We start from the raw sequence: 26,647 nt of genomic DNA on the forward strand, positions 1-26,647 counted from the left end.
CCGGGCCCTGGCACCCTCTCCCGGCGTGCGCCCAGACTGCGGGCGGGCGGGCGGAGCGGGGTGCTCGGCCCCGGGGCACAACCAGGGGCGGGGGGGGGGGTGGGGGGGGTGGGGTGTCGAGCTTCGCAGCTGAATTCAGGGGAGAAAGGTCCGGGCTGGAACGCCGCGGCTGTGCCCGGGGGCAGCGTCTGAGCTGCGGGGGGGTGAGAGGGGTCGGGGGTGTCTTCTTCTTGCGTTTAAACGTGTTGTGCGTGCTGCTCGTCCTGTAGCTTCCAGGAAAGTTCTGAAGGGACGAAATCACACTCAGACTTGTTTTTCCCAGTATCCCTGGGATGCAGCAATACCCGACTGTCAGGTGCTGCATCTCTTCTCCTACTCTTTGAGGTATTTAGAAAACTAAAGGGGGGAAAAAAAAAAGCGTAAATGGAGAAACGGACATATAGTGGTTTTAAACTACATATTTTTTTCTTAACTTGATTCTATTCAGGTATTTATGATGCCATAAATGGCCAAGAATTTGGGAAAAACACTTGTGAATTGGAGGAAGGTCATCTGAGTCCCGCGCAACACTAACAATACCACCTGGACAGACAAGGTAGGGACGATCCGGTTTGTTTCCAGTAAGCTGGAATAATTCCAGGGTGGCACGAAAGCTCTGCAGAAGGGGCTGCGCGGAACAGCCTGCAGCAGGGTCGGGGCTGGGGGAAAGCTGCAGCAGCTGCTGTGAGGGCTTTTCTGCTTCCCACATCTGCACTCCTGTGCGGTGCTCCTTCCCTGGAGCTCAGATGCCCAGAGAGCGTCAGCGGCAGGTCACTGATGCAGCTCTTTCTGCTGGGAGTGAGGCTTTTTCTTTCTTTCTTTCTCCCCATTTTGTTCCCATTCTGTCTCCCATAACATCCTCCTAGGGAAGCTCAGGAAGTGTGGGCTGGATGACTGGTCGGTGAGGTGGACTGAGAACTGACTGAATGGCCGAACTCAGAGGGCTGTCATTAGCGGCGCCGAGTCTAGTTGGAGGCTGGTAACTGGTGTCCCCCAGGGGTCAGTACTGGGCCCAGTCCTGTTCAACTTCTTCATCAATGACCTGGATAAAGAGTTAGAATGTACCCTCAGCAAGTTTGCTGATGACACCAAACTGGGAGGAGTGGTAGATACACCAGAAGGCTGTGCTGCCATTCAGCATGACCTGGACAGGCTGGAGAGTTGGGTAGAGTGGAACCTGATGAGGTTCAACAAGGGCAAGTACAGGGTCTTGCACCTGGCGAGGAACAATCCCATGCACCAGTACAGGCTTGGGGAGGACCTGCTGGAGAGCAGCTCTGTGGAGAGGGACCTGAGTGTCCTGGTGGATGACAAGTTGACCATGAGCCACCAGCATGCCCTGGCTGCCAAGAAGGCCGATGGGATCCTGGGGTGCATCAAGAGGAGTGTGGCCAGCAGGTCAAGGGAGGTTCTCCTTCCCCTCTACTCTGCCCTGGTGAGGCCTCATCTGGAGTACTCTGTCCAGTTCTGGGCTTCCCAGTTCAAGAAAGATGAGGAGCTACTGGAGAGAGTCCAGTGGAGGGCTACGAGGATGGTGAGGGGACTGGAGCATCTCTCCTACGAGGAGAGGCTGAGGAAGCTGGGCTTGTTCAGCCTGGAGAAGAGAAGGCTGAGAGGGGACCTTATAAATGCTTATAAATAGCTTAAGGGCGGGTGTGATTCTGTGATTCTGTGATTCTGTATTACACGTCAAGGTTCTGGGTTTTACCCACCCACTCACCCACTGAGATTCAGACAGAAACCCCTCGCCCCTTCCTTGTGCCCAGCTGCCAGGCGCGGAGGAACAAACCTTCCTCCTTGGGCCTGTGCTCAGTGGAAGGAGACAAGGAGCGACTGCAATGTTTTAATAAAATCAGTTAATTTTTGCCAGGCTGCAACGTGGGATAATTCCCTTCCTCGAAACCCTCAGGACAGCTGAGAAGCCAGTACCAACCCTCCCGTTCCCATTAAAGCTAATGGACTGAGGTCAGCCACATCCAAATTTGCAATGAATTTTATGTGTGCATGCAGCCACTTGTTTTCCTGTTTTAAAAAAAGAGAAAAATACAAGTCTCCAGTTGAAGCTGCTGCGATTGCAGTTTTGGAGCACCCCTACTCCAATGGCATCAGTCGCGTCTTCTCAGTTTTACAGCTTCCCTGGGATCCCGTCATGCATCATTCTACATGTGTGCTGCATCTTGCACTCTCCCCCACCATTAATTCTTGGATTCTTAGTGATTAGTAGTTGTATTGCTTATTTTGCAAGTTCATCTGAGATGTCTAATTATTTGTTTTTAACTGTTAATGGCAATGTTTAGAATATACGTCTTTTTAAGCTTGTGGTGTGTTTCTGTACAAAGGCATCTTTGACTCCTTTTTGGACATTGGTGTTTATTCCAGAGTAAGCTCTGGGCCATTAAAGCCCATAGTCATCGAGTTTTATTATTATTATTCCCAAAGCAGTGAGAATTCTATATATGAGATAGAATCCCAACATCATGTAAATACATGTAAATAAATGAGTGGACTGTCCCAAAGATGTGAGAAATGGCAACGGCCTGTAACATGATTTGTTACATTTGTGTTTTTCTGAATGCTGTAATTGTGCAGAGCAGTTCCCTGTGATTAATTCTCGGAGTCAAAGATGCCAAGCCACCAACAAAGTCTTGTTCTGCTTTATTAATTCTGCCCAAACAAGAGCATCCCATTGAGATATTTTCAAATATTGAAGTTTGTTTGTTTTTCTAGCTATAGAGAGGGAAAAATCACTGAGGCTTTTTTTTTCCTTTGAATATTTTAATTTAGGGAGGTGTCCCCCAGCTTCTCTGATGTTGGCCAACCTATGTCCTGAAGTCATATTTCAGCTGGTTACTCAGTTAATTAAACTGTCACGTTCTATTAAAAACTCCAGAACCTGATGTTATTCCTGCTTCCAGCTCAGATCTCCAGGGTCCAAGGCTGAGTGACTAACTGTGGATTGGAGCTTCAGTCCGTCTGCACATTCCTGAAAAGGGGAGAAAATTTCAGTCCAGGAAATGTAATTCATGCCAAACATGCTTGTAGCTTGAGGTTTCATCAATTATCTAGAATCTGATGCAAAGATAATTGAATTATACCAAAGACTTTGACAGGTTGGATGAGGTTTTCAGAAAAGGAGCTGCTGCTTGAAAAACAATTACAAGATAGAAGGTCTTCCTCGTGGAGTGTGATGGGGGATGCCCACAGTTTACCCACCCCAAAGTCCCATCACCAGCTGGCCAGATTTCTGACAGCCTCGCCTCACTGAGGGCAGCGATTGTCACTTTGCAGCTGGCAGCGGTCTCAGGAGACTGTGTGTCCCAGCAAGAAAGGGTCCGCTCTGATCGGAGCGGCTGTGCGCAGCGGAGTGAACCGGCTGGAAAGCACGCCTGCTTCCACCGCTGCTCAGCCAGAGGGGCAACATCAGGCGGGGTCTGCGGGCTTGGCGGTCAAAAAACGATCAGTGCGTAGGGTCGGAAAGAGGGCCCAGAACACAGACTTTCACGGGAATTTTACTACCAGCTTGCAGCTTCGGCAGCCTGGCAGACCAGGACTCCAGAATACATGGCGTCCTGCTTCAACCCCAACATATAAACTGAAACTAAAGCTCGGTCTGCGAAACCAGAGCCTTTAACCACGCACAGTCACATGGAAATAGAGGAGTCTGTGTGCAGCATACTGGAGAGTCAGGTTGTCTTAGGGCTCCCTTTATACTGACAGTTATTACGCATGTTTGTAAAGGACTGGCTGCAAACTTTTTTTGACAGAAGATGTTAATTTAGTGTTCCCTAAATGATTCATCCCATTCTTTCACATTTGCTTACCTTGTGAATATTTTGGTCTATTAGCAGCCTCTTAGGTTATGAGCCAATTAAATAATTCAGTTCATTATGCAAAAGACATATACAATAATTCAGTTCATTATCCTCAAACCAGCCTCTGGGCACATGTACAAAAATGTATCAAAGAGCATCAGTTAACAAAAATAGTATCAAAAGAGAAAAATGCAGTTGCTGTAGGGTGTTGATCAGCTGCAGCATCCTGCCCCAGAGGTGGCTTCATCTCAAGCCCTGAAGAGATCCCTGTGTGCATTTTCTGCAATTTCCAATTTATGAATCTTAATTACTGAGTGTTTGGAACACTTGGATGAAAGATGCTGCAGAAATCTACGTAATGACTATTAATGACATTGTTTTATCGTGGCTCAAGCACAGGCGGCAGGGCAGTCGCATCGCAGGGTGATGACGCTGCATCCATCCGTCGTGACGCAGGGATGGAAGAGGAGGAACCGCAGCTGCCTCCTGCGGCCCCGGCACCACCTGCAGGGTTTGCTTCAGGGCCTGCTGGGCCGTTCGTGAACTGCGCCCCATGGGACGAGGTCCTGGGGATCAAGCCCAGAAATGTGGCATGAAAGAGCTTGAAGAGGAATTGGGCTGCGAGTTACGTGTTTGGAAAGCTAATTCCTGTCTGGTACGGAGTGCCAAAGCCCACAGGAAAGTGGCCGCGGTTTGTGTTCTTCCATGCTCACTGTCGCAGACGTTCGTTGCTCTCAGCATTTGCGGCAGTTTCAAAGGCGTACGGGTGCCTGGTTTGCTGCACGGGTCAGGCGTAGCTGCGTCATTTGGGAGAGCGGCTTTCTGGCGCCGTGCCTCGGTTTCCTCAAACATAAACTGGAATTTATAATAACAGTCTTTATAAGTGTTTGTAAAGCATTTGTATCACACACTGCTCTTCAGAGACCAACGTAAGCAATGCGTTGTAGCTACAAACGTCCTTCGTAGCTCAGAAAAAAGATTTGCCTCGGGAGGATAATTAAAAGGATTTCTGTGGCAGGATTCGGGACGCAGACGGAGCGGAGTTATCAGCCGCCCTGCTTTCCAGCGCCCGCGCCCTGCGCCCACATCCCGCCCGGCGCTGTGCCGCTCGGCAGGCTCTTCTGGTGCCGCCGCACCGACAACCGGCCGGTCTGCGACGGAATGACCGAGCTGCAGGAAGCCCCGCCACGTTTTTCGGCACCGCGCACCTCATGCACGAGAGGGTGGCCTTTTGCCCGCTGGGACCAGGGCCTCGCGCCGACGGGGAACCACGGCTTGTGGCTGCCGCCATTGGGACTGCGAAGTCCCCACACGCCGCGCCGGTGCTCGGCCAGACGTGGGGTCTGCCAGGCTGTCGCGTGTCCTCTGCCGCAGCCCCTGCGGCCGAAGGGGCCATTTTGGGCCCACGTCTCAGAGGTCTCCAGGGTGCTTTGCACGGCACCTCAGCTCTCGCCGGCCCTGCCATGCCGGTCCCTCCTGCCCCTCGCTCGCTGTCACCCTGCGCCCGCGGGACCTGCCCAAATTGCCAGAGCGTCCCCAAAACACCGCCCCAAGGCCCTCCTGCCCTCATCCAACATGGCCGCCCGCGCCTCACGCCGCTCAGCGCCCTGGCCTGATCAAAGATGGCCGGCCTGCCCCTCCCCTCCCCGGACCCCGCGAGCGTCTTGCCCTCACCCAAGATGGCCGCCCGGACTCGCGGATTGGCTGGCCTGCCCGACGCCGGGGCGGCCATGTTGAGTGAGGCGGAGGCCGCGGCCGCGGCCGCATCCCGTCATGCTCGGCGGGCCGCCGGCTGCCCGGAAGAGGGAACGGGGCGGTTGTTGACAATATGGCGGCCGGTGGCGCCTCCGCGGGAGGAAGAGGCGGAGGGAGAGGAGGCGGCGGGCGGAGGAAGGAGTCTCATTCATAGGGAGCCCGGTTCGCTGCCCTCGCCCCCTCCCTCCCCTTCTTCCCCCCTCCCCAGCGGCCGCCTCGCCCCCCTCCCCGGCACCATGTCCTTCTTCAGGCGGAAAGGTAGGGAGGCGGCGGGCGGGAGGCCCGGGGCTGAGGGGCGGCTGCCGGCCTCGTCCCCCGCACGGCTGCTGGGCCCCGGCCCTGCCCCTCCGGGGACGGCGAGCGGGCCCCGAGAGGAAGCTCGGCTCCCTGCGAACGACGGTCAGTCCGGGCGCCTCCCGGGGACGGGGCCCTTTTCCTCCCTCGGGGTTCGGGGGGGGCCGGGATGGCTGCCGGGGGGTCTCGGGGTGTCGGCCGTCGTCGCAGTGACCTCGGGCGGCCCCCCCGCGGCCTCCGTGCTGCCCGGGGCGGCTCCGGGAGCGGCGGCGGGGCGGGCGGGCTGCCGGGGAGGGCCGCCCAGCCGGGCGGGACGGGGGTTTGGGCGGCGGGGTACCCGCTGTAGAGCGGGGCGGGCCTCGGGCGGTTTTTGGGCCGCTTTGCCTGGTTCCAGAATGGCTTTTTCACAGCGCTGACGTGCGTGGTTTCGTAAAAATACAACAGGCTGAGCGTCCTACGGCAGCAGCTAGAAACCCTCCATGGGAAGGCAGCCTCGCCGCACCGAGTTCTTCATAAACGCCAAGGAGTCACTGACAATTTGTTTTGTAACGTGGCTGTTGATGTTATGGAGCACAAAATGGGATTTGAGCTCTAGGACTCCTGAAATGCATATAACGTTCCTATAGCGCAAATGGATATAGCTTAAACGTTCCTTGAGAGCGAAACGTTTTGAAGGCACTTGTGCTGCAGCTTGTGATGGAACGTGGTGGGCACCGCGTGTGGTTTGGGTGGTTTTTGTTGAAAGTGGCACTTTTGAGGAAGGGCGGCTTGGGAAAGTTCTGCTGTTACCTCGTAACGCTGTAGTTCAGGCAGCGTGCCCGTTGCTTGTCCAGCAGTGGTGGATGCAGCGTGCTCTCATGCTCTCAAAGCGTTTCCCAGGTGCCAAAGCCCAAAGGGTGCATCTTGGGAGGCAAGACTGTGGGTTAGGGGGAAAGAACGTATTGACCGAGGCAGTGGTTTTGCTCGTGACTGGCATGTCCTGTTGTAAGCTTGCTCAGCTAAAGCGGCAGCATTGAAAATTTCATTTGTGGAGGTGAGTCCTGGAAGAAAAGAGTTTAAACTTGTGTTCTTAGTTGTAGTTCTGGAGGCTCTTGAAGTCCACTGAGGGCTTTGCAAGTGACGTAATCCTTTTTGGGCTGTTTACATACTAGCACTGAGCTGCAGAATAGAACTTTCATAGTGCTTATAAACTACTCAAAAATAGCTTCTGCTACTTGGTTGATGAAGAGAATTGTTGAGCTGATGTTCCATCCTGATGCGTAAGCATAGGAACAATGTAAGCGTTGGCAAAAACTTTCCCAGGGAGAAAGTAATCTCTGACTGAGTATCTGTGTTACTTTAATCAAAAGGTCTTTGGTCAGAGCAGCACAGGCAGAGCTAAATGCCCGAGAGGGGCACTGTTAAGGAGGGGAGAGAAGTAAGCATCTGGGTTATACGTCAAATAATACTGTTTTGTATAATCTCCATTTTAGATACTGGCTTTTAAAGGTCTTAAACTGCAGCTGGGAGAAGAGCAACAGATTAAGGCTTATGGTAAAACTCTGCAGACTAGATGCGTGCAGACCAAAACCAGATAAAAGCATTGGTGTTCTTGTGCTGAGCTATTGTTCTTTAAGAGGATAGAGCATTGGATGAAAATTAAAGTAACTTGTTAAAAATTAAATCATAGCAAGGATCATAAAACTATGAATGTGTAGAAAATTCAGAAACAGCAGTGATTTTTTTTTTTTTTAGCATGGGCCTTAAAATAAAGGTTTAGAAGACCGAGGCTGGATAACAGGTTGAGAAATTAAACTACAGCAGTTGAACCAGCAGCCGGGTGCTGGAGGGCAGAGTATGAAATTGTTATCAGTGGAACAGCCAGACTGCATGCACATTCACTGGGGATATCTTGGAAACAACGTACGCAGTCCTGCTAGTTGGCTGGCCTCTGGAGTTTTGTCTTTTTTTTTTTTTTTGTACATGTGTGAGCAGTTTAGGTTGGTTCGTTCTTCTGTATTTGAAGATGTGAATTAAATTTCTCAAACGTCACGTGGCTGGCTGGGGCGGTTTGCTGTGTGGCTCCTTTGTGAATGGGCTTTGCTGCTGGAAATCCTCACAGACTCTCAGTCCTCAGTCATCCTGTACCGCAGTTGTCTCTCTGGCTTCACACAGACACCAAGTAACATCCGCTTTTTTGAGGAAAGTGAAAGTAAATTACTCTAGTGAAACTTCTCTCTAGGATTTGGTCTTGTCATGTATAGGAGTTTTCTTTTGTCCTCTGCTGTTAGCTACTTCATTTTGTTCCGCTTGGAGCTGATGGGGACAAACAAAGCCTGTATATAAAGAGGTTGGGAACATGAACTGGGAGTTTGTATTACCAGTAGGAAGTAGGTAATTAGAGAGGAGCTGGTGAGGAGGAACAGATGTATTTAAACTGAAAACAGGCTTAGGGAGGATTCTTCTGTTGCAACTCAGGAGTCACTGCTGATCATTATGGAATTGGTTTGATGAATCAGCTGATGGAATCGCTTTGGAAAGATAAAGGTTCGAAGTGCTGGAGAGAGGGTGCCCCGTTCCTGTTGTACCTCAGTATTACCTCAGACATGCAGATCTCTTTCAGTGATTTTTTTTTTTTTTTTCCCCCCTGCGTATCAGCACGCTCTCAGTAACGTGAAAGCTGGTTGGTCTCACTGTTTACAGCTGCACCTGGCTGCAAGAGTGCAGTTTTAAAAGCCTCCAGCTCTTTTAACAGAGGCTTAAACCTCTCCATCGGAGAGGGAATGTGCTAGCTGCTAGCTTAAATCTTAAATGCTGAGTTGCCAGTTTGCAGACCTGCAACGATTAACTTCTTGCAGTGAAGGCTGGCAGCACGGCCGTGCTGCAGCTGCCGCTGTGCAGGGCAATTATGTAACCAGAGGCTGAAGTTTCCCTTTAAAATATTTAAAATACTTGGGTCAGAATAGGAAGGGCTTTTTTTTAATCTACACGTATTTTGTGATTTAAATGTCTGATTGTGCTGGGTTGTGATTTATTGTTGGATTTGGAAGGACTCCACAATCGGTGCTCAAACATAACCTATTTGTAGTAATAATCCCAGCCTGGAGCAGCCAGAGAAGGCTTTGGTAGTAGATCATGTTCTTCAATATCACCACTTAATTTGTTTCTCATGCCATCCTGTTTATGTACTCCTTCAGTTTCTTTATTTTTGTTTTAAACAGATCTCCTCATTCATTTCCTTCAGGAGCTTCCTTTATTTCAAAAAAAAAAAAAAATTGCTTTTCCATCACAACTTTTTTTAACAATGATCTTCCCATCAGTTGCTTGCCGTAGGCTGGTTGATAGTTAAACAGTATTATTTGTGAGAGAATTAACTGCTTGCAGTGTGTTTGCAGAACATTTGTGGTATCCGTCATGACTGAGGCGTTGTGGGCTGGCTCTGGTTTTGTGGAGCTGGTTCCATGTACAGCTCTGTTGTGTGTTGTCCTGCTCTTCCCGTAACGCGGGGAGACGTTGGGTTTAGGTGTATGATTTCCAGCTCAGGGAGAGCATCTGCCAATGCCCTGCTCTTAAAACACATCTTTCCTATTCTTTCCGGTTAGTGCTCTTTGTTAAAGTAACCTTGAGTGTAGCCTTGCTTTAATCAGATAGACAGCAAGCATCTCTCTCAATGCTAATTTTAAGGTACTGTGTTTCATTCAACTTAATTCATGGATGATAAGGTTTTGGTTTTGAAAAGAAACCAGCACGAAAGCTTTGAAAGCCTCTGTCAGGCTCTAGATGTGCAGATTTAAATTAGTTTTAACAAAATGATGGTTTACATCTGCCTTTGATACTTGCTGAAGTTGGGAATTTTATGTCCATTCTCTGGTAAATGCGATTAGTCACCCAAAACAGCATTAACATTTTCCTTTGTATTTTACAGTGAAAGGCAAAGAACAAGAAAAGACCACAGATGTGAAAGCAATTAAAAGTAAGATCGATATTTATTTTGTCTGTCAATTCAGATATCTAATATCATCGGCCATTTTTATTTTAACCAGTGGGATAATTTCCTTACGCCTGAGCACAGATGTGACCTGTCTGTTAAAAACCAAACAAACCCAAAACTTAATTCTGACTATTTATAGCAACTGAGCTTTCCTAGTCCTCTTGCTGAATCTGTAAGTACAGGAGGTTATTAAATTATGTCAGGCGCGAGCTTTAATTCAAAGTGATCATGCAATTCAGTCACCTTGCAGGTAGTGGTTATTCCTTATCTGCGACAAATTGCTGCTGAAGTTTCTTGCTCACATGTAGGGTAATTTGCAGTTTTGAAAATGAAGCTTAACTGTGTCTAATTTGCAAAAGAGGCTGACAGTGTCTGACTTAACTTTGACTGATGTGGCTTGCAAGACTGAAGAGCTGAGTCTTGGCCAGAGTGAATAGCTGTCCTAACGCTGCTCCCTGTGACGCAGGGATCTTGCTGCTAGGTCTGTCTGGAGAGGGGAAAAAATCGTGATGGGAAGGCAGTTTATAAATCGTGGGAAAACAAGATTATTTATCCTGTCAGTTTTATTGCAATACTAAAAGGAGATGAGGTATTTTGTGTGAATCTGATCTGTTACTTTTATATCCTCAGACAAAATCCTGTTTCTGTACTTGTTAATGTGTTATCTGGATATCAAGAGCAAATTAAAGGCTTTTTTCACCTTGGTGATCTGTCTTTCAAATCAAATATGGGAAACAGTAAGTTGCATCCATTTATAGCACACCCCGTGATTTCAGTGCAACTACAGTCTCTGATGACTGGCTGAAAGAGCTTACATTACCTGTAAATAAAAATAAAAGTAAATTTTCCAGTTTATTTTTATTACACATTGTGAGCTGCTGCAAGCAGAGAGCATCTTTCCAGTTTGGCAAGCAGGTACTCCATGGTCTGTAGGATGTTAGGGTAGTGGTGTGGGGCTGTCTGGAGGTTTTGGAACAGGTGTTTGATCCTGCGATTGAGTAGGACAATTTTTCCTCAAATGTTCGTAATATTAAATTTGAATCTAATTCACAAAAGCCTAAACTGTTATGAGGAGCGGGGCTCTGGTTCTGCACGAGGAGTAGCCTCCAGCAAGTTTTCCCCAGTTCCTGTCACCAGCCAAGCAACTGGCTGCCATCCATTGGCCTGGGGGAAATAAAAATCTGTGTTCTCCATTATTGTTGGTATTAAATGCCAGAGGCTGTGTCAGAGGTGGCAAGCAGTGTCCTGGTGCCAAACACAGCGAATGGAGAAGCACTTTGCAATAGCTGTGCTGTTGCTCCGGAGGTATCTGTTACCGTGACGTGCAAGTGCGAAACTGTCAACTTCTGTCATCGTGCATCATGAAACTGCGGGTAAAAATAAAGTTATGCAGCATGAAAGTCATCAAAACCAAGTTGCTTGATGCCTTGTGACGCCTTGATGAAACAAGTTGTGAGGAAGTGGTGTGCCGAGATAAAGCTCGTCAGATGACACCCGCAGCCAGAGGTGTGAGATGTCCTCGCGTGACATCCCAAGCACCTGCAATCTCCTGAGAGCTGTTGAAATGGCTAGGAGCCTGCTTTGGTTTTTGCAGCTTTGTCAGCAATTAACAATTAGTTGATGCTTTTTCCCTGGCAGAGTCTTGTGTGAGGAAGTTCTTCTCTTTGGGCTCAAATAGCCAGCTGTGTTCTAAAATATCTAGAGGGGTTAAGGCTTATAACCTGTGTTTCATCAGAGGGATTTCCTTATTGCTTTTTTCTCTTAAAACCAAATAGAGGCAAAGAACATGTTTTTGAAAAATACTCTTGTTAAAACTCCCAGGTAGCTTTGTAGTTCAGGATTTTGTAACACCATTTAGCCTGCAGAAAGGTATGGAAGTGGGCTGGCAAGAACATTGCAACTAGACTAAATTGTTGACAAAGTATTAAGCCGTTAGGATAGCAGTTATCAAGGAAGCAGGAAGACTCAGGAATAATATTGCACGTGTAAACTTAGACTTGGCATCTTTTGATTAGCTACTGAACAAGGAAAGTACAAGTGGGTGGGTACCACTGATGTGTTGGAAGTGAGCTTATTCTTGCTATAATAAAACTTGATTAGTTCTGTGGTCTTCACTCATACCAGACCCTTGATCAGAGATGACGCTCAGTGGTACAGTGAGGTTTTTAATAAGATGACTCTTGCAAACTCTGGCATATCTTGGGGTGCTTAGCGTGGGATACTGCTTAGAAGAGGTCTTTGGGTCCTTGTCTTCTGATCACTCCTGTCTTGATTCCAGCTCCAATACCAGTACATTCCCCTCGAAGAAGCACGAGAAATCATGCCTTGCTGGAGGCTGCAGGACCAAGCCATGTGGCAATTAACGCTATCTCTGCCAACATGGACTCTTTTTCTAGCAGTCGGACAGCTGCCCTGAAGAAGCAGCCAAGTCACATGGAAGCTGCTCATTTTGGAGACTTAGGTAAGGCTTCATCAGCTCTATAATAATGTCAACATTTCTCTTTATTCTATGTATATTACTAGTATGCTCACGGTCCTTTGGTTTTCAGGCAAGTAGATTAGGTAATTAAAAAATATGACTGCTGTAACAGTGGCATCTGTGTTACCCTGGAAAGACTTTGAATGGGGACACTACATTTGTTTGTTGAAGGAGGTTCCTTCACTTTGTGTAACACCAGTATGTTTGAATCATCTCTTCTCCAGTTGCATCGCAGGGTATTTTTGCATCGAGTGCCCATGTCTGTAGTACAATATGGAGTCATTCCCTTGATGTTGTTCTTTAGGCAGATCGTGTCTGAATTATCAGGCTCAAGAGACCAAAGCAAGCCTTTCAAAGACCCTGGAACAAGTTCTGCAGGACAATGTAGCCCTCCCTTATTTTATCCAGTTTATGGAATTACGCAGAATGGAACACTTGGTGAAGTTTTGGTTAGAGGCTGAAAGCTTCCACTCCACAACATGGTCCCGTATAAGGGCACACAGCCTGAACACTGTTAAGCAGAGTTCGTTAGCAGAGCCAGTGTCACCCTCGAAACAGCAAGAAATTGCGTCGTCTTCTCCAGCTGGATTGCTTGAGGAGAGACTGGAGGATTCTAGCACAGTCCGCCTGCTCAGGACCAAGCCAGTGGCTCCGGACAAGAACGACAGAACTAGCAACAGCCCGAAACACGTGCTCTCGGGTCAGGAGAGCGGCAATATGAGTGTTCTTTGTCTAAGAAAATCTGAGACAGGGACCCATTCTGTTCCAGCTGAGCAGCAAGAATCTTCCAAGCTTACAGTATCAAACAGAAACAGCCCCTCCTCTGCACTGAAAGACTTGTCAGGAAAACTAATGAAAAGTAAGTGCCATGTGTTCCTTTGCTTGAAAAGGGAAGGGAGATGGGGAACGTGCTGGCTGCTGCTGGGCTTGTACGGTGAGCTGCCTCGGTTTTCACGCGTGCTTAGTGAGTATGATGCGCTGTTGCGAGGAGGAAACTGATGTTGTGTATCGGTAATGTTAACTTGCTGTATAAGCTAGTGGTCAGTTTGAGCTGTGTATTGTGTGACTGGTTGTTAAAATATAAATATGCTGCTGGAAAGGCTTCAGAATCGTGATGTACTCTAATAAGCTTAGGTCACTTCTGTTCTTACATGTGTAATTTTAAGAAATGAAGATGAACGTTGCAATGTCCCGTTCTTCCCTCACCCATCCCACCCCAACTTAAAAGAATTGCAGAAAATTTGGATGATGGGGCTGAGAATTGCTAATTAACTTTCCACAGAAGGTAAATATCCTGTATCACGTAAAATGAGATAAGTAATGGTTACAAGAGATTTGTAGAGATTTTTGTGTGGAACATACTGTTTTTGTTCTTGGATTTATTTGATAGACTTCCTCCCCTTGTAACTGATTTGTTCTGATTTGGATTCCACCTCTTCAGAGGCTGCTGAAGTAAGGATAAAATTAAAATATTTACTTTTGGTAGTAAGCTACATGCACAGTAACCTGTTTCTCTACTTTACATCTACTCAGTCCTCCCTCATTTGTGCAAGTCTACAGACAAAAAGGAAACTCCTTTCTTCATATTGGTTCCTTTTGTTTGCCCAACTGTTTCCTTGTGTTGCATCCCTTTCTCTTGCTGTTTGTCTTTCTCATAGTTATTTATTGTGTACCTCCACAATACATAACCTCAGCCCCAAAGTAGCTCAAACAAACGCAGTGACACTTGACTCACGAAAAGCACCTCAGCTTTTTGATGTGTAAAAAGAATTTGAAAGTACTGGGTCCTTTTTGAGAAGTCTGAGAAGCCTGGAGTATAACTTTTTTTTCTCTCTTCCAGAGCAGTGTCCCAACTCTCAAAAGATGACATGTAAAGCATACATCTCGTTCTAAGGCATCCCATTTTAAGATTTTTTTTGTTTTCTTTTAATTCCATTATAATGCAAGTGTGTTATATTCTCTATGATGAGAGCTACCAGTTGGGAACTTCACTGCCGTTCTTGCCAGAAAGGCGTTACTTCTGGGACTAAGGTGTGCAGCTGAGGACCAGGGTGCTTCTTGTCTGGTGGTAGGGGATTCAGAGCTGCGTTGCTTTGTTCCATCTCACTCGTCAGTCCATGCTGGGCTTGTTGTGACCTGGCTGGAGGTCACTGTAGCTTATCAGCAGCAAAGTATCGAGTAGTGGACTGAAAGCTTCATGGAAAGGAAACTTGTTGCTGATCATTAGATTCTTGCTTTTCTGAAGAGCAGATGTTTGTTATTTGAGCCTCATTTTAGACCTGTGCCAAGGAGTTCAAAGTTTGATTCTGTATTTCTTCCTTGTAGGTATAGAACGGGATGCAGTAAGTACTTTTACCAAATATATTTCTCCAGATGCTGCTAAACCAATACCTATTACAGAAGCAATGAGAAATGACATAGTTGGTAAGAATGTATGCTGCATACTCCTTTCAGAGCTTCCTCTTTCCCCATAAAAATGTATCTTTAATAGCACACGCACTCGTATTTCTTTTTATTTTTATGAATTTTAAGGTCAGTTGTAGAAAGATAGTAGATCACATTGTAAGCGTCAGTGGATCTGACCTTTCAGTAGTGCTGTGCAATATCCCCAGAAGACTTTGCTTACATTAGTGAAAGAGTTCCTGGTGGTTATGGAGGGAATCCAGATTGGAGTCTCAATCAGATACTTCCGCTGTAATGTTATCATTTGGCTATCTGCAGTACTTTAAAAGCTCTTTTTGCACAGCCAGAACCAGATGATTCTAATGGATATGAACTCAATTTTTTTCATTAACTAGCCATCATGCGTGTCTTTCAACTCGATCAGCCAAATGCGTGTTAAAATTAACCTGGTCTTTCTTTGCAGCAAAGATTTGTGGGGAAGATGGACAAGTGGACCCTAACTGTTTTGTCACAGCCCAGTCAATAGTGTTTAATGCAATGGAACAAGAGTAAGTTGGTTGCATGGTTTGGCTTTTTGTGTCTGTCGTCCCTTTGCAAAAGGTGGTTCTGTTATAAGTTTGTGGAGGCATAACCGTAGAATCCCTGTCTGTGCAGTCTTCTGTTTGAAGCTGCTCAGATCTCTTCCTCCAAATCTGTCCTTGTGATCGCTTGCGGAGGTTGTGTGCACGCTGTTACTGCATTCCCTGGATCTTGCTTGTGTCACTTGTAACCCTGGGCGGTTTCTTGCTTGTTTTGCCTTTATCGGACTAAAAGCGTGAGACTTCTGGGGCAAGAACTAATCGGTTCATAAGGTGCCTTGAATGCTGATGACCCTTAATAATTAATTGTTATTCTGTGTGCAGGCACTTTAGCGAATTTTTGCGAAGTCATCATTTCTGTAAATACCAGATTGAGGTGCTGACTAGCGGGACTGTTTATCTGGCTGACATACTTTTCTGTGAATCAGCCCTATTCTATTTCTCTGAGGTGAGTGTTAGCTTTTGGGTTTGGCTTTTTTACTACTATTCCCTTCTATCAAGTGGAAAAGACTATTCATCCCCTGATGACTCTAATAAAGACACCTCAAATATAACCAAAAAATTAAACTGTATCTTTTTCTGGGAAAAAATGCACTGAACTGTTTCCTGCCCATGTGTAGAACTGTTTCAAATGTTCAAACCTGTACACCATGTTGTAGAATGAGCATTTGTGTGTATCTGCTCGAGTTCAGTGAGTGCTTCTAAGTGTCTCTGCCTTGTAGAAGCGTTGGCATAGTCATCTTAATCTTGCCAAATGAAGCAGTGACTTTGAAAGCCTTAAGCATTCTTACAGATAACAAATAATTCACCAGCTTTACATTGGGAGGATACCAGATTGGGGTGTGGTAGGTTAAATGTATGATTTTACAGTTGCAGGGTCCTGTCCCTTTAGGGAATCATCTGTCAGTAGTAAAATGCTTGTCCTGGTAGTCTGACAAGCCAGTGTAGTCTGAAACAGCAAGCTGGGAAGCCGAGGCAATGTGCTGAGTTCAGTGTAAGCTAAGCATGGCATGGAAATAGCATTTCACCTGTCTTTAGTATGATACAAATAAATAGTTGTTTGGAAACTAGATGTGAAAATCAGTACAGAAAAGAAATGTCACAAGTTTCTTTTTTTTTTAAACAAACTAAATCTGTCTGCAACACTGTATCTGAAAATTCAGCATATTTGTATGCCCTGGTGACAATTTTGCATCATTAATATATGGACTATGATTCTTACTTTAATGGGAAGGAGCAGATCTGTCTGCGCTTATTAAAAGTTTCTTGCTAAAAGTTCTTTAATTTCTCTTCTTTTTTGAATTTCCCTTCCAGTACATGGAGAAGGAAGATGCAGTTAACGTATTGCAGTTCTGGTTAGCAGCAGATAACTTCCAGTCTCAACTTGCTGCCAAAAAAGGCCAGTATGATGGGCAAGAAGCACAGAATGATGCCATGATTTTATATGACAAGTGAGGGAGTTCAACAATTATTTGTTTCTGAAACTCTGATTTTGTTCTTGTACTTCTGTGTTGCACTGTGCAAAAGGAACTTTTCATTTGCGAACGGCACTGTGCGATCTTGCACTGGTAGGCTGAAACACGTTTTATCAAGGTGTTCTTGGATGTGTGCACACAAGAACTGCTAATATTTTTCTTTATACATGAGAAAATCGTTATAAGGACTCTGTTCTTAAGCATAATTCAGAACTTTCAGGACTTGATTGCTTGAATTAATGTTTAGTTATGAAATATCCAAGCCGATTGGTTGCCATTTGAAAGTGTAAAGGGTTTACACTTGCTGTTAAACCTAACAGCAGATGCATCACTGTAGGAAAACCCTAAGGTTCAGATGCTGTTACCCATTTAAAGTAGTCTGTAGGAGCTGTTACCACACATAGTAAAAGCCAAATAGTACTTGTTCTTAAAGACTTTCCTTTTTTAAGGAAATGTCCGGATCCCTTTTAATGTCAGACTTTCCTCAGTAAGGTAACTTTTTTCCTTTATTTTGTGCTTCACCTTAGCAATAATGCAACTAGAAGATGGACATCAAAACTGCTTCCAGAAAAAAAATGTTCTTAAGCTTAAATGTAAGACTCATTGCTACAAGCTTGTTAGAGTTTTTACCCTAGTAGGAAATAATAATTGGAGAGAAAGCAAACAATTCACTCTGACTTTTACCAGTCACCCCCCCCCAAGCTTCATCCACAAACTCAGTTTTCAGTCGCGTGGTCGGTAGAGCAAATGCTGCTTCACAGCTCTGGGTGTTTCCTGCCTCATTCTTGCTTCCCTGCTGCAAAGCTCTGTGTGTAAGATTCTGCTCGTCAGTAGTCACATGATGCTCTGGTTTTTATCTGTGTCTTTCGAGCAAGGCTTTATCAAAACCGTTTCTGTGAACTGGGGATGTTTCCCCCTGTACCCGATGAGGATCGGTTGTACGTACATTTTTGAAGCCAGCACCATCTAGTGGCTGCAGCATCATTAATGGTCTTCGGTGGAGAAGGTGGGTGCTGACCACCTACAGAGCCTTGCAAATCCTTGTGTGCTGTCTTCTTCCCCTGTCCGGCGCTGCAGGTACTTCTCCCTTCAAGCCACGCATCCTCTTGGGTTTGACGACTCGGTGAGATTAGAGATTGAATCCAACATCTGCAGGGAAGGTGGTCCTCTCCCAAACTGCTTCACTACTCCCTTACGGCAGGCGTGGACTACCATGGAGACGGTGAGATACCTTCTGCAGAAAGGTTTTGAGAGTTACTAAAGATGTTGTGGAGATTCTGCAGTGTGTCGAGTGCTCCCTTCAGCATCTATGCATTGTCCTGCTCTTTTGCTTTGCCTGGATAACAGGACAGCTCTGGTAAAACTTGCTGGAGTGTTTTCCCCAGCCTGATTTGAAGGGATACCACCCACTGACTGTTAATTCGCTGTGAAATGTTTGTCTTGGGTGATTGTTGCACCTTAATGGAAGTAACAGAATTTCCTCCCATGTGAATTGCTATCAACAGCTCATTATGTATCTTTAGAAATCTTCCCTTCCTGCTAGTAGCAGTTGTTTGCAACTGTAATACCAGTGCTGTGGGTAACAGTGTAACTCTGGAATACCTGGGATTAGTGATTTGACTCTGGAGCTGCTGTTGACTTTTGAACAGCAGGGCAAAAGAACTGTAAGCCTATTGGGTTGTCAGGCCTTGCTAGAGGGAAAAACAAACAAACAAAAATCTGCTCTTCAGTTCCAGTTACTGGAGGATTTGGTTAATACATAATTATTTTTCTTCATTTTGCAGTAGGATTCAGATTTAAAGCAATGCAGTCACTAATCCAGAATAATTCCGTGTGTGGACACTTTTCCTTGTGTACCATCTGCACAAGGCCTGAGATGTTCGTGTGTCCCTTCTGTTCGGCAAATGACCTACGGTGATTGTGCAGGCCAGCCTTGATTAAAGAAGACTCCTTCTGTCTCTCAGGTTTTTTTACCTGGTTTCTTGTCCAGCAACCTTTACTACAAATACTTGAACGATCTCATCCATTCAGTACGAGGAGATGAATTTCCAGGAGGGAATATTGCACTGAGTATTCACGGCCCCGGGAGCTCTCCTGATGGCGATTGCATAGGGGGCCCAGATGGCTCTGCCTCCCAGGTAGGAGTGCCGTGGTTTGACTCTGGTGTAAGAGATGCTGCAGTCACTTTTCTGTATCGGTATCAAAGTTCCTGTGCTGTAAGGAAACATCTTGTACTGTGAAGCTTCCCGTTGCACTGTAATGTTAAAGCCTGTGTCGTGTTAGGACACATTTAGTCTGCCTGCTGCTGAGTTCAAACCAGCAGTGTTGGCATGGAAGGGTATCCGTCGTGTTTGTTTTACCCAAAGTCTTGTACTGCTTTTAGTTCTTTGCATCAAAGTTACATTTTTATTAAGCTGTTGATAGTCACTGAAGACTGTTACATAGCGCTGTAACTTTTAAGAGTGCTTTTTATTAGAAATAACATTTTTTTTATCAATATGATAGTTATAACTTTAGGCAAAAATTGACACTTGCGCGTATGCCGTAGAATTTAAATATAAATGTGCAAGTTTTGTGTGCTCAGCTCTGCTGAAGTGCCACATCTTCTGTTCTGCAAAGTCCCCTCGGTCTGGGGTTTAAGGCATCTGTCCGCTCGCGCACAGAGCAGTGACAGTTAGTACAGGTGGTGGCTGCTGGCTGGTCTCGGCAGACTCGTCCCTGCTGTCGTCCCCAAGCTAGCTGGTCGCGCTGCTCGGATACAGGATGGACGGACTCCTGCCCTTTCCAAGCGAGAGCTCTAGCACTTGGCTGTATTGCTCCGAGCTGGAGGGTGATGCCTGAATTTTGTTTGCACGTATGTAGTTTGTAAAGCTGGGCATAAAAAAAGTCCCTTGCTGGGTAAGGCATTGTAATCGTTCATTAAGCGTGGTTGGAGCCATGTGGCTGCTGCTTCGCTGTACTCTGCAGAAATGAGAAAGGGACTGGGCTCCTTCGGCTCGCTTACCCTTCCGGAGTCACCGAGAAACATCCGCTGAGTGCTTGCTTTGCGCGGCGCCCTGGTTGCGGGCCAGCATCTTTCTTTTTTATTGCCTTTCGTGGTGCCGCTTTCCGAGAGCTGTGTTCCCGTGTGGGCCGAGCGTCAGCAACGGGCCGTGGAGCTCATTGTGCTCTGAAATCATCCCAATAATGTCAGAGAGCTGTTTTTAACCAAGAGTTGTCTGTTCCAAAAATTCTAGCTTTGCTGAATTCAGATGTGAAAGAAGAGAGGATAAGCAGATTCTAGCTTATCTGTAACCAGGTCAGCTTGCAAACTGCAAGCCCAGCGGAGAGCAGAAAAGCTAAGCTAGAACAGCTTTTGCTGAGTTGCTTTTATTGCATGCTGCAGTGCTACCACGGGCTTTAAATCCAGTATCTAGACCAACATTGTGGATGTACAGTGTTTCAGGCAGCTTGGAAGCTGTACTACCTGCTTGCAATATTTTTAAACCTCCTAATTTGCAAGGGGGAGTTAGAAAGTGAGGAATAAAATCTGTGTTCTTGAAATACCCTGCTGCTTGATAGTCTGAGCAGGAAGCTGCTGGTAATTGGCTTGCTTGGACAATTTAGGAAATGAAGTGCCCCGTTTTGTGGTGTGCGTTGCTGCTTATCTGAATAGGAGAATCTCCGGGCCTCTGCATATTTTTGCATAAAGAACAGCACTTCTGCAGAGCAGCAGGGAAGGAGTTGGCAAGGCAGCTGCCAGAAAGGTTTCTGCTCTGTGTTCGGGTGCTGATAGATTGCTGTGCATTTCTGCTCTCCCTACTGTTGTGCTAATGTTTCCTTGGCTTTTTTTCATAATCTTACATAAATACTTCAGGCTGAAAGATAAATGTTTGTTCTCTGCGTGTGGGGGAAGCATAGCATGTGTGGGAATTGCTTACCAAGGGCCGGAGTGGGATGAGTGAAGCTGCTGCAGCTTTAGAGGTAGTTCAGTGTTATGTACTCACAAACAGACAATCTACATGTGCACACAGATCTGTTCGGTCAATAATGCTGAGTCAGCAGTCCTTACACATAGGTATGCTGACGTGTACGATGTGTCTTTGGCTCTGTTCGTATAACTTTATCATCCTGTGTTTAAAAAAAGTCATACTGAGTTAGGAATTCATCGCTGTGTAGATGCTGTCTAATTCTTTTATGCTTGCTTAGAGACTTTATGGAGTTTGAAGTGTAAAAGCACTAAAACAGCAGTTTTGTTGAAGCTATTAGTTGTCTGCATCGGGCACTAATACTTAGAATTTTTATTTGTAGTCCAATGTCAAAAAGGCTAATGTTAAAATCCTGAAAAATTTTGATGAAGCAATAATTGTAGATGCTGCAAGTCTGGATCCAGAATCTTTATATCAACGAACATATGCAGGGTAAGGTTCATTCAGTGTATCTCATTCTTTCTAGTTGTGTTTCACCTCTGTTTCATTTTTTCTGTGTTGTCCTGCATTGAGAATACGCGTAAATGCGAGACCTTGCAATCTTAGTGCAAGTCTTAATATTTGAAAGTAAATGTATTCCGGTAGTGTGATACAACACGATGTCATAGCGAATGTTTCTCTGAGCAGAATGGCAGCCAGAAAAATATTTCCAATTATTTTTTTTCTCCTAGTTATTTTTCCTCTTTGACTCCAAAGTACAGCTAAGTAGTTCCTATTTGGGGTTGGAACAGAGAAGAGTGAGCTCAGGCACTTTTGATACTGTAATGTGCAATTTTGGTTCCTCCCTATTCCCATGGCAGAGAGCAGCTTATGCTTCATTTCTTTAGCAGAGTGCACAGCTGTGCTTCTGCTTCTGAAGTTGCTCCTTGTTATAAAGCTCTTCTGCTCAGTGGATCTCGTACAGCAGTGCTTTGTTTCTATAGCTACCTTGCTTTTCTGTTGCATACCAGTCTTCTGTCTTTCTAGGGGCTGTGAAGCGTTTTCTCCATTAATGACCTGTTTTTATGATAGCATAGAGTGCTGATATTTAATGATATTTTGTGACAGTGTGATGTTGATATGACACGATTGAGTCATTGGAGCATTTGCCTACTTCTAGTTTCTACAAGAATTTTTAGGGTACGCTTCAAATTCAGATGCATGAGAGGAGCAGGAAGACTTTTCCCAACGTATCAATTTTAGGTGGAAAAGGTGCTAGTTGGTAAAATGCCAGTCTTCTGACACTAGAGTCTTGATTGTGGTGGGTTTTTTGTTTTCCTGACTGGTAGTTTTCCATGATGCTGATGTTCTCTTGGTAACCTGCGTGGTTCTTTTGCTCCTGCTCTCTTCAGGAAAATGACGTTTGGACGAGTCAGTGACCTGGGACAGTTTATCAGAGAATCTGAACCAGAGCCCGATGTCAAAAAATCAAAAGGTTTGCTTCCTCTTTCTATTGCTGTAAACATCTGCAGAACTGCTTTCCCTTACTGCCGTCAGGAAGAGCAAGATTTTTGAGTCTTTCCAGATGTGTTTTAAGCCATGTAGAGATGCTTAAGGGGTCGTCCTGTACTAACGCAAAACCCACCTGTGGCCCAGTTTCCTAGCCAGATTCTGCTTTTCTGGTGCAGCTGGGCTCCTGGGAGTAGGAGCAGCCTGTGGGAGTTGGAGCTGTCGATGGAACCTGGCAGGGATGTAAGCTGCTAGTAGCTGAGCTGATGATCAAACCTTCAAAGGTTTGGTCTCAAGATGAAAAAGCACTTCAGCTGTCCCCATGCTGCCCACCCAGTCTGGGGTCTGCTGCTAATGCTGCTTTTCAGCTCTGGTAAAGAGGAGTGGTTTGAGTTCAGTGTCCAATGGACCATGGCTCCGTGTAATCCTTTCTGTTCCATGCCAAGCTTCGTGTTCCCCAGCGCCTGCAGTGCGAACCCTTCAGAAGGATGGAAGGAGAGGAATGAGTGTTTGTAGCTGTGTGCCACAGAGTTTGCTAATACACCTTGCCTGCTGTCTTTTATCTCAATTAGGGTCCATGTTTTCACAAGCAATGAAGAAATGGGTTCAAGGAAACACAGATGAGGTGCGTCCTCTTTTATGTTGTCCTTGTGACTTCCTTTACAGTGTAGATCAGGGAAACGAAGTATTGAAGATCCTAATCCTGAAGCTAGTCTGATTTTTGCCAGTGCTTTCTGGTTCAACTAATACAATGGTTAACTGTGTGCTTACAGTCAAGGTTTTTCTTATGAGATACATCCACAGATAGGAGTGGAAATGCTGCTGTTCTGTGTCTTTTACTGTGGAGTGACCACTGTACATGGATTACAGGCTGCTTTTTCCCCCTGCGGTGGGGCTTGGACAAGTGCTCAATAAATAAGTCTAAAAACTTCACTAGCTCTCTTGGAAATTGCATCAAGCCATAAATACTGACCATAACTGAAGTTAGAGCTGTGCATGGAAACAGGGTGCATTTCCATCGAGGGAGGGTACGTTTACTACAAGTCACTGAGTTGTGAAGGTTAACCACGTCTCCGAGGTGGAGTGTGTGGATTATGCTGAGAGGACTGTGTTTTTTATTTTAAGAATGTGAAGCTATCTGTATTTTGGGATGTTTTTTTCTATGGCAGGCTCAAGAAGAGATGGCTTGGAGGATAGCAAAGATGATAGTCAATGACGTTATGCAGCAGGCGCAATGTGAACAGCCTTCGGAGAAGGTTACGAAGGTGAGGGGGTGGAAAGGCTGCCTATCTTTATCTGCCTGAAGCCAGGCTGTGGGAGGAGCAGAGCTCTTGCTTGCCTTCCTAGTGCTCTGAAACCCACGCTGGTAAATGTTCAAACTAGCATGGCATGATACGAAGAAACAAAGGTTGGAAGTGTTCCGGCCTACACGTGCTGCTCTGGGAATTTCGTAACAGATACCTGTAGTGTTCTCCTGTGCAAGCTTTAAAATTGTCTTTGTTCGTTTGGAGTCTTTACAACCTGCCTTATTAGTGAAGAGTGGTTTGTGTTGCAGGGTCAATACTGTAATTCCTTACTTGAGTTCACACTTGCTGTTTCATGTTAATGAACACTGGCATATGTGCCTGAAGTGTCAGTAAAACGCAACAGCTGGAAAGTTGTCTGGGTGTGCTAATTTACTCAGTGCTGTGTCTGCGCTTCAGAAAAGACCCAGTAGCCCTGTCCATAAGCTGTGTGTTGCTGGCTAGCAACTTTGTTGTTAATACAAGTCCAGGTGTTCTCTGCTTAAAAACAAACAAAAAACCCCAGTTCTGATGCAACAGTTAGATTTTGTGAAATAATGATGGCGGCAGTTTACCAAGTTAATATCTGGTACTTCTGGCTTTCAGGCATCTGTCTGTTCTAAAATTAACTTAGACTTTTTTTGATTACTGAAGGTAAACATGTGCCAAAGCCCAGTGATAAGACCCGAACGGGTGGATCCATGGTTCACTATGTGACTGTTTGCTTTTGAATAGAGCGGTCACATTTAAATGACTCCTGTAATGATTTCACTTAATAGCTTGGCTGCAAACGATATCTTTCCAGCCTGGCTAGATGAAAAGGTCTCTCAGCACAGTATTTAGAAATATCAAGTGGCTGCAGATGCTCTGGATTCAGTTAAGCAAGTGTGGTTACAGTAATCAGGCGGTTGAGTGTGTTTGTGGGATTAGGATTTTTTCCCTCTCCCAGACTCATAAACATACCTGGCTTCAGCATTTTTAAACACAAAATGTCTTTCTACTGAGCGATTGCCTTGTATGTTGTAGGGTAAAATGAACTCTAACCCTGTCCTTCCTTTTCCAGCTATGATTTTAGAAACGCCAGGACAGGAAATCTGGTTTTCTGCTTCGAGAATGAGTGAACTTTCCCTTTTGGTGGATTCTTTAACACAGCCAATAAAAACAAAGCACTCTCACTCCAGCCGCCGAAATCTCCCTCGTTTATAAGGAGGAATTAAAAAGAAGCAATCGTGTGTACCTCCACTGCAGAGCGTGAAGAAACACTTTTTCCTGTTGTACGTGGCAGTCACAGTAATGATGGCTTTTCAAGAGACGAAGACGCAGTTTACGAGAGTGTCACTGAGAAACAGTGATCAGCTTCACAAATACTTGACCCTGTCGCAAAAAGACTTTTAAGCAAAATGCCTGGAATGGGACACAAGCCAGAACAGAGGGAAAGGTTTCGCTGTAGTTTCTAGCTCTACTACTTGTAGTTTTTAAACACATAATTGGAAAGGCCGTGGGGTGTGTCCCCGACATTGGCCACTGGAGAAGTGAACCTGAAACGGTGAATTTATTGGCAGTGAATGACCTAAAAAGTTTGAAGTTTTATTTTTCCTTACTTGAAATAGATGCGTATTAAACTGTAAGATAAATGTATTTTACTTCATAACTACATTAACTTTGAAGGCAGCGTGGAGTGCTGAGGAGCGAAGCCTGGGCGGTGTAACCCTTCCTTGTCGAGCTCTTGCACCTGCACACACCGATGCCCTGCTGCCAGCGCAGGGCTGACCCCAGGGCCAGCCGTGGCTCCGGCAGCCCTCTGCTCCCAGGCCGTGGCTCCCAGCGCAGCCCGTGTTCTCGGGGGAGTCTCGCCTGCAGACTGCTCCATTTTCTTCCCTCTCCATCCCATGAGCAAGGAAAAAAGCAATTGCTGCCATTCTCCATAGCTTGTCCTCCAGCCAACACAGTATCTAATTCCCAGATGTTTGGTTTACAAAGAAAAATAATTTTTGGTGACCTCTCGCCTTCTCCCTGACATTATCAACACTTGCAACTTGCAGACCTTTAGTTGAAGTAAAAAGCCACTGTGTTACACAGCATCTGTTTTGGTTGTTTTTTTCTTTTGTTTTGTTTTTTCCCCAGTGAATTGATTTTTCAGGGTATCAGAAGCGCTCTGTGTCTCACTGTTACGTTATTGCTGCATTGTTAGTACACAACACTTCTGGGTTTTTTTTTTACTTTAATCTTATGATTGCTTTTTTCCTCAAACCTGTGCAAAAAAAAAATCACTTTGCAAAGAGCTCAAATCATCTCCAATGTTCCAAATATCTTGATTGACTAGCAAGTGTTATTCTGTTGCAATATTTGACTGTATAGAGATACACTGTATTGTCTATAAAGAAGCAAAAAAGGCTGTGTATAGGTTTTTGGTACTATGTACCACCTCTTATTTCTCTCATGCCCAAGTATTCATGTACTTAAAACATACTATATTTAATTGTGTTTTGATTTAAAATATATAAATATTAAAATTTGTGTCAATTTTCTGTTTTGATGGGATTTGACTTTACATGGTTGTTTTTTTTAAATGTGAGTATCAGGTGTTCATAGAAAAAACAGACTGCGGAACAATTTCTCCTTGGTACATTTGCACACATTTCTTCATCTTTTTAATGGCTGATGTTAATGGCAGTGTAGTGAAATAGGAGTAATTTCTGTCTAAATACTAAATAAGAAAGTATTTTAACCACAGCGCAGTTGGGCTGGGAAGCAGGGAGAGGGGGCAGGACTTGGTCCTGTAGCACAATACTGAGCTGCACAGGCACTTGAATCCTCTTCCACGCCCTCTGTGTGTGGTGTTTGCTCATTTTTCCACCTTGGCAGGGTCCAAACTAAGCAGCTGAGCATGTTCAGGGCTAACAGGCCCTAGATTTGGGCACAAATATTGCCTAGAGCCGTGTTCCCTGCCTGGGGTGGATGGGATGGATGAGCACAAGATCCTCGGCTTACGTTACAAGGCTGTGTAGCAAACAGTGTGGTGGCCAGCGTGTAAAGTGAGGCTTGGGCTGTGACTGGGACCCGCCTGCCAGTTTTAGCTCTTTGCTCTGTAAGCAGTGCTTAGGTTTGATGGAACGTTGATGGCGAGAGTTATGGATGTCTGATGCTCGTCGTGGTTGTTACT

At 45.6% G+C, this 26,647-nt stretch overlaps 1 protein-coding gene and 1 long non-coding RNA gene across 2 annotated transcripts; both read left to right on the forward strand.

Annotated features, from left to right (window-relative positions):
• The first annotated feature begins 246 nt into the window (after positions 1-246).
• Positions 247-3,884, forward strand: LOC142363697 (uncharacterized). The gene is made up of 5 exons (XR_012765898.1): positions 247-384; positions 488-595; positions 906-1,038; positions 1,910-2,004; positions 2,824-3,884. It is a non-coding gene; the product is annotated as an uncharacterized LOC142363697 (long non-coding RNA).
• Positions 3,885-5,633: 1,749 nt separating this feature from the next.
• Positions 5,634-26,007, forward strand: AKAP10 (A-kinase anchoring protein 10). Its single transcript, XM_075440034.1, has 15 exons — positions 5,634-6,005; positions 9,805-9,852; positions 12,149-12,331; positions 12,654-13,208; positions 14,675-14,773; positions 15,216-15,300; positions 15,655-15,778; positions 16,645-16,781; positions 17,883-18,027; positions 18,770-18,943; positions 21,096-21,205; positions 22,105-22,187; positions 22,774-22,826; positions 23,371-23,466; positions 24,548-26,007. Exons 1-15 carry the CDS (start codon positions 5,843-5,845, stop codon positions 24,551-24,553), a joined length of 2,061 nt encoding a protein of 686 aa, XP_075296149.1. The 5' UTR covers positions 5,634-5,842; the 3' UTR covers positions 24,554-26,007.
• Positions 26,008-26,647: the final 640 nt, after the last annotated feature.

The sequence above is a fragment of the Opisthocomus hoazin genome, chromosome 20 (genome assembly GCF_030867145.1).
Source record: "Opisthocomus hoazin isolate bOpiHoa1 chromosome 20, bOpiHoa1.hap1, whole genome shotgun sequence".
NCBI classification, from domain to species: Eukaryota; Metazoa; Chordata; class Aves; order Opisthocomiformes; family Opisthocomidae; genus Opisthocomus; species Opisthocomus hoazin.

What these genes read in the sequence shown, in the direction of transcription:
- AKAP10 (XM_075440034.1), top strand. Translation starts at nt 5,843, where the DNA reads ATGTCCTTCTTCAGGCGGAAAGGTAGGGAGGCGGCGGGCGGGAGGCCC. An exon ending in TTTAATGCAATGGAACAAGA is followed by an intron (nt 15,301 to 15,654) that starts GTAAGTTGGTTG and finishes TTCTGTGTGCAG; the next exon opens with GCACTTTAGCGAATTTTTGC. An exon ending in TATCAACGAACATATGCAGG is followed by an intron (nt 21,206 to 22,104) that starts GTAAGGTTCATT and finishes TGCTCTCTTCAG; the next exon opens with GAAAATGACGTTTGGACGAG.